The sequence below is a fragment of the Neofelis nebulosa genome, chromosome 3 (assembly GCF_028018385.1).
Source record: "Neofelis nebulosa isolate mNeoNeb1 chromosome 3, mNeoNeb1.pri, whole genome shotgun sequence".
Classification (NCBI taxonomy): Eukaryota; Metazoa; Chordata; class Mammalia; order Carnivora; family Felidae; genus Neofelis; species Neofelis nebulosa.
The window spans coordinates 39,862,713-39,876,757 of record NC_080784.1 but is presented as its reverse complement, the minus strand read 5'-3'; the positions used below and the strand labels follow the sequence as shown (position 1 = coordinate 39,876,757).

General features: G+C 37.5%; 1 protein-coding gene across 24 annotated transcripts in view; it reads left to right on the top strand.

Annotated features, from left to right (window-relative positions):
- Window positions 1-14,045, top strand: part of PSD3 (pleckstrin and Sec7 domain containing 3) — a 747,126-nt gene that overhangs the window by 482,826 nt on the left and 250,255 nt on the right. Inside the window, exon 1 of one of the 24 annotated variants that reach the window (XM_058720452.1) lies at window positions 2,100-2,523. The exons of the other annotated variants lie outside the window; for them this stretch is intronic. Within the exon in view, the coding sequence (XP_058576435.1) occupies window positions 2,365-2,523 (159 nt within the window). The 5' untranslated portion in view covers window positions 2,100-2,364. Of the gene's footprint in view, window positions 1-2,099; window positions 2,524-14,045 lie in introns of those variants that run through there. 24 annotated transcript variants of the gene reach the window in all.

Here is a 14,045-nt window from a genome sequence, read left to right as displayed (position 1 = left end):
CTCCCCTGCTCTCTGAATAATTAATTAATTAATTGAGGATTTGAATGCTGGCTCTGTGCTAATCTCCTGAACTGACCTCTCTCATCTGTAAAGTGGTGGGGATTGTAATGTCACCTCAACCCACCTCGCAAAATTGTCAAGTTGAGAATCAAAGTGAGATAACAAATGTTACTTCTATAAAGTATAAGGTGTTAAACAGATGAAAGTTTTTATTAATAATGACATTACAGGAATGGTGGTGCCAGTTGGACAGTCTGTAGACAAAGATAGCATATTAATGCTAAACTTCCCAGAAATCAAATTGTATATCAGAATCCATTTCTGTACATACTAATACATGGTTTTCATCCTTTTTATGTAACCTTTTTGGTGGAGAAAAGGAAATCCAGTTCCTCAGGATACATGTTCTAACTCCTCATTATGGTGACTGGCAAATATCCAAAAGATGTGTTTCTTTTAAACCAATGCTCTGTATTTCTAGTCATGCTGAGGAAGGGACTCATTGTCTTTTATGTAGTACTTTTTGAATTTTTATCTTGCCTTTGCTGTTAGTTCATTCATCAGTTCTACCTCAAGCTTGCTTGTGCTAAATGGAAGATATTTGCCTATATACCTATATAATTATCATATACTTAAATTAGAATTATGCACATGTTAAATGATAACTTTACCATAATGTTACAGCACACCACTTTTTATATCTTTGGGACATGCTTTGTAACGTGTAAATTCACTATGGATTTTTTGAATTTAAAGAACAGTTATGCAATAGTTTCAAATTACCTGAGAAAAGAGAAAAATTTACCACAAAGTAGCCAAAATGATGTTATAGAATTATAACATTCTAAACTTAATGAATTCTTAGAGGAGATTCCCCAAGTTCTTCTAAAAGCTATTATCTATTATTATTTTAGACAAAATAGTATCAAAAATTATTTATTATTATTTTTGCTTATGGCAGAGTTAAAGTATCAAGTGCTTCAAAGATATGAAAAATAAAGAAGTCTAGAGGAGGGTGGAAGAAGCCCCTGACATGAGGGTAAAACTAAACCTCACATCTACATATCCCTTTGCCTGGGCTGATTGACATGGTGGAAACAGCCTGAACATCCTGAGTCCTCAAGGAAAAATTCAGACTTGAGGAACTGAGTGTTGAGGCAAGACTGTGTTCCTAGATTGGCATTTTACAAACTATTTTAAAATTTTGTTGTTTATATTTACATGAAAACTTCTTTTATCTGGAGGCTTATTTAGCTGACCCTCTCTCTACCCCTGTGATGCCCTATGAGCAAGGCATTGTAGTGCTGAGTGTTATGCTCAAAATGACTTTGTGTGTCAGAAGCTAAATTATCTGATCTTCTAATAACCTCCAATGTGTTACTTTTACTCAGAAGGTTGTATGTGTTCTTATACGCTAACAGAGCATTTACACCTCTTGGAAAAGCTCTTGCTTTTTATTGATCAGAGTTGGTTTTTTTGGTCTCACTCTAAGCCATATTTAAAATTAACATGTGCTAAATGACCAATTTTTTAAAACTTTTTAGTATGATAGGAAGGTAGTGTCACCTCTTTATTCTGTTTTTTTCCCCTCATATAACTGGACACAATTCCTGTCTAAATATCTGGCTCAGTGCTCTAAGGTCATAAGAAACATTTAATTCTTCAGAAGGCAATACAATTTAAATTACTGTTAAACCATGTGTGGCCTGGAACAGGAAAGAGAGGAAAATAGATGATAGCTGGAAATGCCTTTGTGGCTACTGTCTTTTTACTAGCCTGTAACTGATGAGTCTTTTGCTTTACATACTTACTCCCACCCTCCAACCTCTGCAACCCCCTGGCCTTTTGGAGATTTATCTTTGTTCACACCCCACATGGTGCCTAACAGATTACTTGAGACTTTTATTTGTGGTATCTCTATTTTGTTGTTGACATTAATGAGCTTGATGTACAATGTCACAAGAGAAATGGTGTTGTTATTTGGAATGTTAATGAATAGCTTGCCTGGCCAATTGCCATTTGTTCCAGTGTGTGAATATGGAGCATGCGTGCGTGCATGCGTGCGTGCGTGTGTGTGTGTGTGTGTGTGTGTGTAAAAAAGAGACGAGTAGCAGGGGTGGGATTGCATTTTTTTCCTCTTCGTAGCCAGTGACGTGAGCCGTGCCTGGAACAATCAGACTCGCTGCAAACAGGGTAGTTGAAGATGCTGGGGGAGGCAGCCTGGTGTTTCTTAAGCTAACGCAGATCTCTGCTCTTTGAGCTGCTCAGGCACAACCCGACAGAGTTCCTTCAGCGTTAGAGCCTTGCAGCGGTTGGAAAGTGCCTTTTTATTTCTCCCAGCCTCTTCCCCAGTCAACCTTCAAAATGATTGGCGTGAATAGTGTTCAGAGTACCAGCAAGGTGCGGGTGAGGACCTCAGGTTCCGTGAAATACTCCCGGGAGGATTCTATCCGGCGGCAGTCCCACCGGTCAAAGTCTATGAAAATTTCTAACTCCTCAGAGTTTTCTGCTAAGGATACTAAGGTAAAAAATACCATGTTAAACTGTATTGAAAATTTGATATACTCTTTGACAATGTCTAATGTGCAGTGACAGACTAAGAAAGTAATGTAAAAAAATGGCTCTAATCAGGTGAGATCAGATGAAAGGGATGGTATCTGAACTCCAAATATAAAGATTGCTGTGGCATGGGTCAATTTTGTAAAAAAGCCTGTTTGTGGAGAAGGGTGAGGCAATGCTCAAAATGAGATGATTGTGGGAAAGTGTTGGTTGGCACATTGATCTTGTTTTTATTCTCGGAAAGGTTGCCTTGACAAATGATTTGTCAGTGCAGTATATTTTTAGAACATCAAGAATACAGAGACATTGTGTATGATTTTATCGTTCAGTTAGTTCCTCTTGCCTCCCTTCCCTTGCTCTCCCCACAATATATAGAGCTGCTGTACAATAGTGATCTGGTCTCATTGAACTACATTCTTGCCTTGTACAGAGTCATTAGCTTTGGGTATGTGTATTTGGGAAGAATTTCTTCTTTCGTGTTTTTTACACATTTGTGTGCTGGTTGTGCTGCCATTAACCACTTGTTCTTTGTGACTATCTGTAGGATAATATTATCTCTGTTCATATGAAATGTGAAGGGAGTGATTACGTAGTGAAATGGGCATTTACTACATGCAACATATTCTTGAGATTCTTCCCACCACCATCTGTGTGAACAGGGTACTCAGAAACACTCCCACTCCACAGGTTTAAAAATGGAATAATAGAATCATAGGATCACAGAACTCTGGAGCTGGAGATGTAGATGATTATGATGGAGATTTGAGAGGTTTGATAACGCACAGAGAAAGCTTCAGGAGGTGGATCTCAGTGTCATTTGAGCCTTCTCACAAGTTCTGTATCCAGACCCACTGAGAGTGACATTAGGCTTTCACTCTACCACCTTTCACCTTCCTAGGCTCTTTCTGTGACATTTACAGTATTGAAAGGCTTTGGTAATAGCAGGTTCCCTTCAAAGTATAACAGAGGTGGGCATGAAGGGGACAAAATACGTTAATGTGACTTTAAGAAACATGTTGGCTTTTAATCTACCCCCATTAGATTATGACACAGTGGGATATAACCCCATCAATCATTAGCAAAATTTCTAGCTAGGATGTCTTCAGGCATAGCTCTTTCCCCTTCAGTATTTTTTTTAAAAGCTGTATCTTTGGGGAAAAATATGTGTCTTCACATGTCCTGTTCACATGTCTTCTTTACAGTCCTGTTAATGTGACTTCATGGTGATGTATTGGTCTCTGTTGAGACCACTATGTGATCCCTGTGGCATGATGACTACTGTCTCCTGCTATGATAGAACTGGATGGCTTATTATATTGTTAAATAACCAAATGTATGTAAGCGTGCATGTGATTCTCAACATGGCTCTGAAATTGGCTCCTATTAAGAGTGCTAAGAAGCATCTTTGGATTTTGTTCTAACGTGGGTTATACCCACAGTATGCAGTCAAAGACTTTGGGAAATAAATGCATCATCATTATCTGCCACCAATCCGTTTGATAATTTAAGCATCATAATGTTAGTCTACCCAGAATTATGGTTGCATAGTATAATTAATGTTGGAATCAGGCATAGATGTGAAACGAAAAGACTTTCTACTGTCTTCTCTTTTTGTTACATGGTACAGGTTTTCTTGTTTGATATTGCATCTATGTAAGAAAAAGCCAGGCATTTTTTTTTCCTTCAGAATATTGCCAACATTGCACAGAGCAAATAGTAGAAAAGACCCCTGTAGAATTGTAATCAATAGGTCATCGTATGGTACTTTGGAAATTATAGTCAAAAATTTTTAGTTATATTTTTTAAGCATATGTGGTATCTAAGTTTTGAAATGTATATTTAAGATTGTAACTAAGTCCCCAATATCTCATAAAAAGTATTTTTGTAGGATTATTTAGTCTTTTTAATTTGAACACCAGAAGGAGCTAATATAAAATCATTAGAACAGGAAATTAGATAGATTGAACTTAATCTTTCACTAGCCATTTTTGTTCCCTAAATGAAGTTAACTGGATAACAGGATAGGCTTGCACCATAAATATAGGAGACCAAATTATATTATAGATGCATAAATACATATCAATATGTATTTCTATCCACAGTGTAAGCATTTTACCCCAGGGGGTAATAATTAGAATTCTTATTCACTTTATTTCTATCTAGTAGTACTTTTTTAGCGCTTAAAATCAAATTAGTGTTTCTTCCTGCTAATCATGTGAATAAAACTTTTTAATTTTCTGTCTCTTCTCTCAAAATGAAAGATATCTAATCCAATGATTAGAAAAAAGTCTTCTCCCCTTCCCCTCCAAAAAGGTAAGGTGCTTGTGGTATGTGCTCCTGGGATTTAATTTTGTCTCTTTGGAACTCTGGCTTTTCCTAGAATAGGTGTATTAATAATTGTCATTTGTAAGAGGGCTGGAGTTATAACATGTTTTGTATTCCTTGAAAGCTTTCATTTTTCATGTTTCTAACTTCTGTTTTATTGTTCATTAAAAACATAATGGTTTATTTAAATTTTATTCATCTGTTGTCCTCACTTTTTATCTGGTTTATTCATTTTTGTTCTTCATTTGCAGCAGGTGTTAAAGGACTTCAGAAAGGATTAGATACTCTTGCTTTTTATTTTAGCAAAATATCTTAAAAGCTTCCCTTGATCTAATCATTTTAAATTAAGAAAATTCACTTTTCTAATCCTTTGTTTCATTTTGACACAGTCTGAAGAATGTTTAATTTAAACTACTGAAACAGTCTGTATGTTATTTTCTTTAAAACTTGATTTTCTGTGTGGCCTTTTTTTTTTTCTTTAAGGTATTTTAAATTATATTCTTTAGACCTCCATTTGGAACGTGGTTTTGTCTTTTTTTAGATAACATTGTTTATATCAAATTCTGAAGCAGATGTAGGACACATGTCAGTATGTTTTAGAAGACTATGCATTTTGTGGCGAGCACATTCATTGTTCAACTGTATTAATTGTCACTTTGGTTTAAGCTCTTTATCAGTTTAAGGATCTGTTATTAGAAGAGTTACCAGTGAGGCTCCTGGCCGTGAGGGGGCAGTACAGACCTTCCTGCTGTCAAGCCCAGCTGGTTGCTCTGCCTTTGACAGAAGTAACATTTTGGAATCAATTTCTTAAAAGGCAGATACTCCAGAATTTGGTATGTATAGTATAAGAAATGTTGATTAGGCCTCAATTCTGCCAAGAATTTCCACATGTTTCCCATGGATCTAGTTATACCTCAAGTGTAAATTATTTTGATGTTGCTTAGGTTTCTTAGTGTTTTTGTTATTGTTTTGTATTTGGTGTGTGTGTGTGGTGTGTGTGTGTGTGTGTGTGTGTGTGTGTGTGTGTGTTTTGTTTTATTTTGAAACAAGGAAGGTAATTTATTGTAGTGAGACTATATTGAAGTTCTATATATGATCCCCAATGCATAGAAAGTAATTTCCTCCACACTGTTGGGGAAGGCATTACTGAGCCACAGAGAAACTCAAAGTGCTATAAATAAGTTAATATTGATGTAGTTTATTTTTACTAATCTACCAAGATTGAAAATGAGATGATTAAAAGGACACATTTAAGTACTTTTCATAAATTTTAACCATGGCCTTTTCATTCACTGGAGTTTGTAATGCCTTTCATAACTTCAAACACTGAAGTCAATTCCTTGCAGTCTGCTGCTTTTTATTCCTGTAGTGAGTAGTTAACACAAAGCTACTTACTGGAGTAACTTCTAACAGAGATTTAACCATTTTCCCCTAAATGGAGTTTGTCGACAATATGAAAAATGGCATGATATTTGAGGCAACATAAAAAAAAATTATTTTTGAACCCTAACCAATAGAATAGCACCCCAGGAGGCAGAGAACAGCAATGCAGTTAACCAGAAGTTCACAAACAAATAAACACATACTCATGTAGACATCTTTGCACTTAACACCTTATCTCCAGTACATTTTTTACATTTGCTACATGTTGCACAGATTTGGGCATACACAAACACTACCTGAGTGCCACTGCATGGCCATCCCCTGTGAGGAGGACTCTATACAAATTTTCTAAAGGAGCTTATTCTGAACTTTTTTGAAGACAGAGTCTAAAGCAGCTCTTTATACAGTCATACACTTATAGAGATACCACAAGCCATGTCATGGTGTCTGGTCTTCCTTCATAAATGTAGGATTCTTTAGTATACTGAGTTGGTCTGCTTAATTTTTAACTTGAGTAAGTCAATTATAGGTTTGAAACATAAATCTATAAAAGTTCATGTTGATAGTATCATTTATTTCCTTTTTTTATATAAGATTAAAAAAAATTTTAACGTTTATTTTTGGGAGGCAGAGAGAGACAGAGTGCAAGCAGGGGAGGGCAGAGAGAGAGGGAGATACAGAATCCAAAGAAGGCTCCAGGTTCTGAGCTGTCAGCACAGAGCCCCCTGTGGGGCTCAAACGCAGGAACTGGGATCATGATCTGAGGTGAAGTTGGATGCTTAAACGACTGAGCCACCCAGACACCCCTCATTTATTTCCTTCTTTATCTCTTGCTGAACTACATTATACATTCATTATAGATCAGGAAAATCTCAGCCTGATGCTTTTGTTTCATGTTGTTGTGGGTGAATGTAACAAGCATGGTTGAATCCTGGGGACATTTTTTTGAGGACTAATCTGACACTAGAGATTAAACTAAGAGTTCTCTACTTGATTATTGTATGGATTCAAACAAATTGTGTAAAGTTATTGTTTAATAGTATGGCAAAGAAATCAGTTTCTCCAACACTGAAATTTCAGAGTAAAACTGGTACTTTGAGTAGTAGTAAATGCAAAAAGTTGGCTGTTTGCTGTCTGTACCAGGGTGCTGCATCCTTGTGGTCGGGCCTGGGTCTTGCTTTCTATAAATAGCAATATGTGCCTAGACAGTCACTTCTCCTCCCAGAGACACCATCCATAAAATTCATGGGTTGATAAAATGATAGCTTTGTTCTGAACAATGTTAATTTTAGAAATCTTGCGGAGGTTGGTGGGGGTTATTTCCTCTGTAAAAGGAATCTAAAGACTGAGCTAGATTCTGGGGAAGGTGAATTTTATCTGTATTTTGAATAAAATTCTTCCTTTGCTAGGAGATGTTAGCCATAAACATGTTGAAGGGAAATGGAAGTGCCTAATTCATTGTGTTGTAAAATATGTTGCAGTTGTGAGGAAAGGCACTATCAGCTCTATTCTCTCCATTCTGCATAAGCTTTGCTTGTTATTTCTTTAATATTGGTACATAAATATTACTCATTTCTTCTTCTGTGAATCAAATCTACCTGCAAAGGAGCCTGAAAGATATTACAATGCCCATTGCAGCCTAAAATTTTTCGTTAGAGATTTGCAGATTATTGTCATTCTTAACTAGATCCCTTTGTTCTTTAGTTTAAGGCTAGAGCCTGGGAAGGAGATTCTTGTCAAATGGATCATTTATATTTGCCCATTCAGAAATGTATATCTATATAATATGGGAAAAATCCTTAGTCATAATTTGAAAAACTTCCTGCAAATGTCTGTTTATGCATATTTTTTTATTCTTAAATTGAAGCAGAACATCTTTCTGTCTCATAAATTCATCCTTTATCTGGATCCTTTCAGAACAATAGATTTAAATATTGGGGTCAGTATTCAGTATTTTTAATTAATTAATTAATTTATTTATTTATTTATTTTGAGAGAGAGAGAGCAGGTGCAAGTGGGGAAAGGAGGCAGAGGGGCAGAGAGTGAGAGAGGGGGGAACCGTCCAAGCAGTTTCCACACCTTCAGCATGGAGCTCAATGCAGGGCTTGAACCTACAAACTGTGAGATCATGGCCTGAGCTGAAATCAAAAGTTGGACACTTAACTGACTGAGCCACCCACGTGCCCCTGGGGTGAGAATTCAGGAACAGTGTCTGTACTAGTTATAACCCTGGCCCATTAGAGAATTAGGGAGGAAGTATCTGGCAGTGTAAAGATAAAAATAACTTTATCTCCAGAACTCTATTTTTCTCATACTGGCTCAACTGTCTTCCCACTAGAGTCCCTTCTTGTGTTCAAGAGTTCCCACTAGAGTCCCTTCTTGTTTTCTCTCATGTGTGATTCTGCCAGACTAACAAGTTTTTATGTGTTGATGTGATCTTTACCCAAAGGAGGTCTTAAGAAGTGACCTGGCTCCTTATGGAAGGTCTTTCTGCAGACTACATTATAATCGATAGCTGTTTAACTCTCTTAAGGGTTTAGTCAGCCTTGCCCCCAAATAGAAGCTTGTACTGGGGCGCCTGGGTGGCGCAGTCGGTTAAGCGTCCGACTTCAGCCAGGTCACGATCTCGCGGTCCGTGAGTTCGAGCCCCGCGTCAGGCTCTGGGCTGATGGCTCGGAGCCTAGAGCCTGTTTCCGATTCTGTGTCTCCCTCTCTCTCTGCCCCTCCCCCGTTCATGCTCTGTCTCTCTCTGTCCCAAAAAAAAAAAAAAAAAAAAATAGAAGCTTGTACTACCTTTGGGTTTATTTTTAAATTATGAAGCTAGCAAAGTGATTCTAGTTTTTGTTGTTAGGTTTGGTGTTTCTTTGTTTGTTTTTTAATTCTCCCTTAACCCCTAATCACCCCTCCCACCACCAGCTTCTTTCTGAATTTCTCAGATCCTGCCAGTGCTTTTGTGTAGATTACTACTTTTTCCCCCTTAGATTATACAAATGATTATTTAAGGTGTTGACCAACTATGCTCCTGATGGGACCATCCTTTTGAACCTTGAATGTAATTAAAAGCAGATAATCACTTACCCATTTTCACTTGACTAAAGTGCCAGTGGAGTTGTGCTTTGGTTTGAGTGTCTCTAAAATAACTCCCAGTGTTACACTGTGTTCTTGATCTGCTACCTCATGCCTTTCTATTTGAACACATTCTTCCAATCATGGTGCTCTAAAGCAAGTAGCTCAGAGCTTCCATGCAGTATGTGAACACTAAAGAAATTGCTGGGCCATGCCATATTACATCCCCATGACTTACTTATTTTATAATTGGAGCTCATATATCCATGAGCTCATTTTTTGTTGGTTGCTTTGTTTTTTTACATTCTGCATATGGATGAGATCATTGGTATTTGTCTTTGAATTGCATGTAGCATGGTGCCCTCAATGTCCATTGATGTATCCATGTTGTTAGAAATGACAGGATTTCATTCCTTATTTTATGGCTGAATAATAATTGAATAATTGGACATATACATATTTTCTTTGTTCATCCATCAGTGGATGTTTAGGTTGTTTCTATGATTTTTCTTTTAAATGAGATACTTTTATTTCTTTCATAATGCTTTTCTCCCATATTAAAGTATAAATATCTTTCTTTTTTAATGTTTATTTATTTATTTTGAGAGAGAGAGAGAGAGATGGACAAAGAGAGAGAGAGAGAGAGAGAGAGAGAGAGAGAGAGAGAGAGAGAGAATCCCAAGCAGGCTCCATGCTGTCAGCGCAGAGCCCAATGTGGGGCTCTATCTCACAAACCATGAGATCGTGGCCTGAGCTGAAATGAAGAGTCAGATGCTTAACCAACTGAGCAACCCAGGTGCTCCAAGTGTAAATATCTTTCTATGTCACAAAATACTCTTCTTCAATGTTATTTTAATAGTATTATTCAATAATGCTTATTATGAATCAAAAAAAAAAATTGGAGGGTGGGTGGTGCCTGTGTGGCCCAGTTGGTTAAGTGTCCAACTTTGGCTCAGGTCATGATTTCTCAGTTCAAGTGTTCAAGGGTTTGAGCCCCACATTGGGCTTTGCACTGACAGCTCAGAACCTAGAGTCTGCTTCAGATTCTGTGTCTTCCTCTCTCTCTGCCCCTCCACTGCTCTGTCTCTCTGTCTGTCATGCTCTGTCTGTCTCTCAAAAATAAATAAACATTAAAAAGAAAGAAAGAAAGAATGAAAGAAAGAAAGAAAAGAAAGAAATTAATTAATTAATTGCTGGTCCATGCTATCATTCTTGACAATCTAGTATAGAACTTGATATGTCTAGCATAATATTTGATTTGTCAGAATCAATGAAAAGGAAAAAATTAAAATATGTAAAATATTAAGATGAGAGTTCAGGGAGGAAAACAGAATCCTTGCATTTTTAAGATACTCTTTGTTGAAGATTGAGGGAGGTTAATAGCATCGTGGTAACCTGAACTTAACCATCTGGGAGTTCTTATGTGGGAATATGCACCGTCCATCTTGGATTTTCCAAGATGATGCCTTTCCCTTATTTTATTCTGTTGGTAGATCATGCCTGCTTGCCTGGTTTATAATTCAGAGATTGCATTCAGTTTAGGGACTAATAGGAGATTTTTGGAGAATGTTTTTATATACTCATTCATAGTGATGTGGAAACCATGAGGAGCTGGGCAAGGTGGCTCCTTCTTAGTCAGTAATCATGGGAGTTACTCTTTTATCTTTTATTTTAACGTTTTTTTTTTTTGTTTTTTTGTTTTTTTTTTAATTTATTTTTGGGACAGAGAGAGACAGAGCATGAACGGGGGAGGGGCAGAGAGAGAGGGAGACACAGAATTGGAAACAGGCTCCAGGCTCCGAGCCATCAGCCCAGAGCCTGACGCGGGGCTCGAACTCACAGACCGCGAGATCGTGACCTGGCTGAAGTCGGACACTTAACCGACTGCGCCACCCAGGCGCCCCCCTTTTATCTTTTATTTTAATTAAGATTTGGAGCGTTATCTTATTCTTCAAGCAGATCATTTTTTATTGCTTTTTAAAAGCTGGTCTTTCACATTCTGATGTTACAACATTTAGTTTATTATTTGCGCACACAAATCATCTGATCTTTGTGCAATTTGTTTTTCTAGGTAGATTACTTGGAGTGTTCCATGTCAAAATGTTTAAGAAAGTACTGGCTGAGACTCAATTTTTATATCCTGACTCATCTCATAATATAACACTGGTTGTAGCCTACAGTTAAGTATTAGAAGGCAAGATGATACCCAAGGCACTAGAGACATTAATATACTTACCCATTATTGCCAGATTCAAACCTGGCAAGCCAAATTTTTGTTTGATTTGACAAATCAAATAAGATTATATAGCTGTTCCAGATACAATAATTCCCTTGCATCCAGGTGTAAGTAATTTAGTGGGGTCAAATTCAACTCTATAACTGAGAAATGCACTGAATCACGCCAAGTGTTTACAGCAAGCAATAGGACCTTCTGTAGACCCTGGAGCCCCCAGAAGCTCACAAGGGAATTCATTACTATTGAGCTTTTTGTTAAAGTTTTCTCCTAAGATTTCCCAGTGTAAAGAGGGTTGGGGTCTAGTTAATAACTAAGTAGACCAAATAGGCAGACAGATATAGGAGAGTGCTTTGAGAGAAAAAGCTCTTTACTATCACTTAGAAGGACTGATAAAGTACCAGCAGTGTACTGATTTATGACAATTCTCCTCCACAGAGCACTTTTTAAAGAACAGGTAAAATGGAAAGGCTCAGGGCACCTGAGTGGCTCAGTAGGTTAAGTGTCTGACTCTTGATTTTGGCTCAGGTCATGATCTTGCAGTTTGTGGGATGGAACCCCATGTCCGGCACTATGCTGAGAGCCTGCTTGGGATTCTCTCTTTCCATCTCTCTCTGCCCCTCCCCTGTGTGCGCGTGCTCTCTCTCTCTCTTAAAATAAATAAACATTTTCTAAAAATTATTTTTAAAAAAATCAGTAAAAAAATGGAAATTCTCTCCAGAATACTTTAATGATGATTGGGCAGTATTTTAAGGGGATTTTGATATGGCTCATCAACCCCCTGCTGCGATCTCTAAGATCATGATTAAGTGGTATTTATATACTACAAAAGCATAACTCTTAAAATTAAAGTTAACAATATGCTTTTCTCCTTATGCATATGTAAACCTCACTAAAATGACAGTAGGACACATAGATCTTAAAGGACACAGAAGGAGACAGGATGCCTTCAAGATGTCAAAAAAAATTTGAAAGACGGAAAGCATACAGACTTGTTAACTATTTACTACCCCAAATATTCTGGTTTCTCTTCAAGTTGTATAAATCTTTCACCTTTTACCATTTACCACCCCAGAGAAAGCTGAAACCCAAGTGTCTATAGACCTGAAAGCCAAGGAAAGAAGACTGATTTTCCTCATGGAACACAAGAAAGGTCTAGGAATTGGGAGCAATGGTTACAACTAAGCATAGTGGGTCAAAACAAGAAGATCCTTTAAAGGTTCTAAATTAGTAACTAGATGCTCTCAATGCCCTCCCTGCTTTGTAGAGCCAAATGACCTAACTCTCTTCATCTTCTGCAGTTCCTGCCTGGGAAAATTAACCCAAAAACTTTGTACTTAGGAAATCAGGCTCAGCTGAGGTTAATACTGAGATTCCCACATTGAAAATATCAAAATTAAGTGAAAAGTACACACATTTCACAATGGGCAGACTCTTCCCTCTCTCCTCACCCATGCACTTTTTCTTAGTTACTTAAAGAAGAGGAGGCTTGCTATTTAGTAAATAGGAAATCTAATAGAGAGGCAGAGGAAAACCTCAGGGTGATGCTAAAGCCCTAGGACATCAGCTATGCAGGAAATAGAAACCAAACAGTTTAGAACAGAGTGGGGGAATAGAGGATTCCAAGGATGCTTCCAACAGTGTCATCGAGAGAATATGTGAAATGTTGAACCATATGGAGAGGAGAGTCATGGTTCTTTTGGAGAATGTGGAGGTGAATTAGAGATAGGCTTTTGAAAACAAAGTAAACAAAACAAAATGAGGTAATAATTAACTCTAGGGGAAAAAAAAGCACACATCAAAAAGCAAATGAAACAGAATGCATACATAGCTCAGGAGTGAATTTATATATATTCAGTCATAATAAAGTAAGTACTGAAAATTGATGTAGCACTAAATTATGATTATGATATAATTTTAGTGGAAGCATTAGGGGATGGAGGAGGATGGGGAGAGAGTGAGAGCAAGCTGTGTGTGTGTGTAAGTGAGTGAGAGAGAGAGGGAGACAGGGAGGATGGTGGTGGGGGGGAGAGAGAAAGTGCCCTTTTTCCAGAGGTCCATAGGTGAAAGTCAATAGTTCATACTGAAAATATAAAACTACTGAAAGTCAGTAATTTCATACTGAAGCTCCAAAGGAGTTGAAAGAGATTGCTTCTAGGCAGCAAGAATCAGAGGTAAGTCAAGGGACTATATGTATTGCCTTGTTAAATGTTTTAAAATGAGTAGAAGGGAAAATAGCATATATATGTGCATTTAAAACTGGAATAATTTCCAGTGACTAGAATGGTTTGTGTAGAAAAGCAGGCTAAAGAAGATGGCAGTGGAGTAGGACACTGGGCTTGCCACATCCCATGAACACAACTAGGTAACTATCAAATCATCCTAAATACCCTAGAAATCGATCTGAAAACTGGAAGAAACTCCACAACTAAAGGTACAGAAGAGGTCTCATCGAAGTAGGTAAGAACTGTGGATGTAT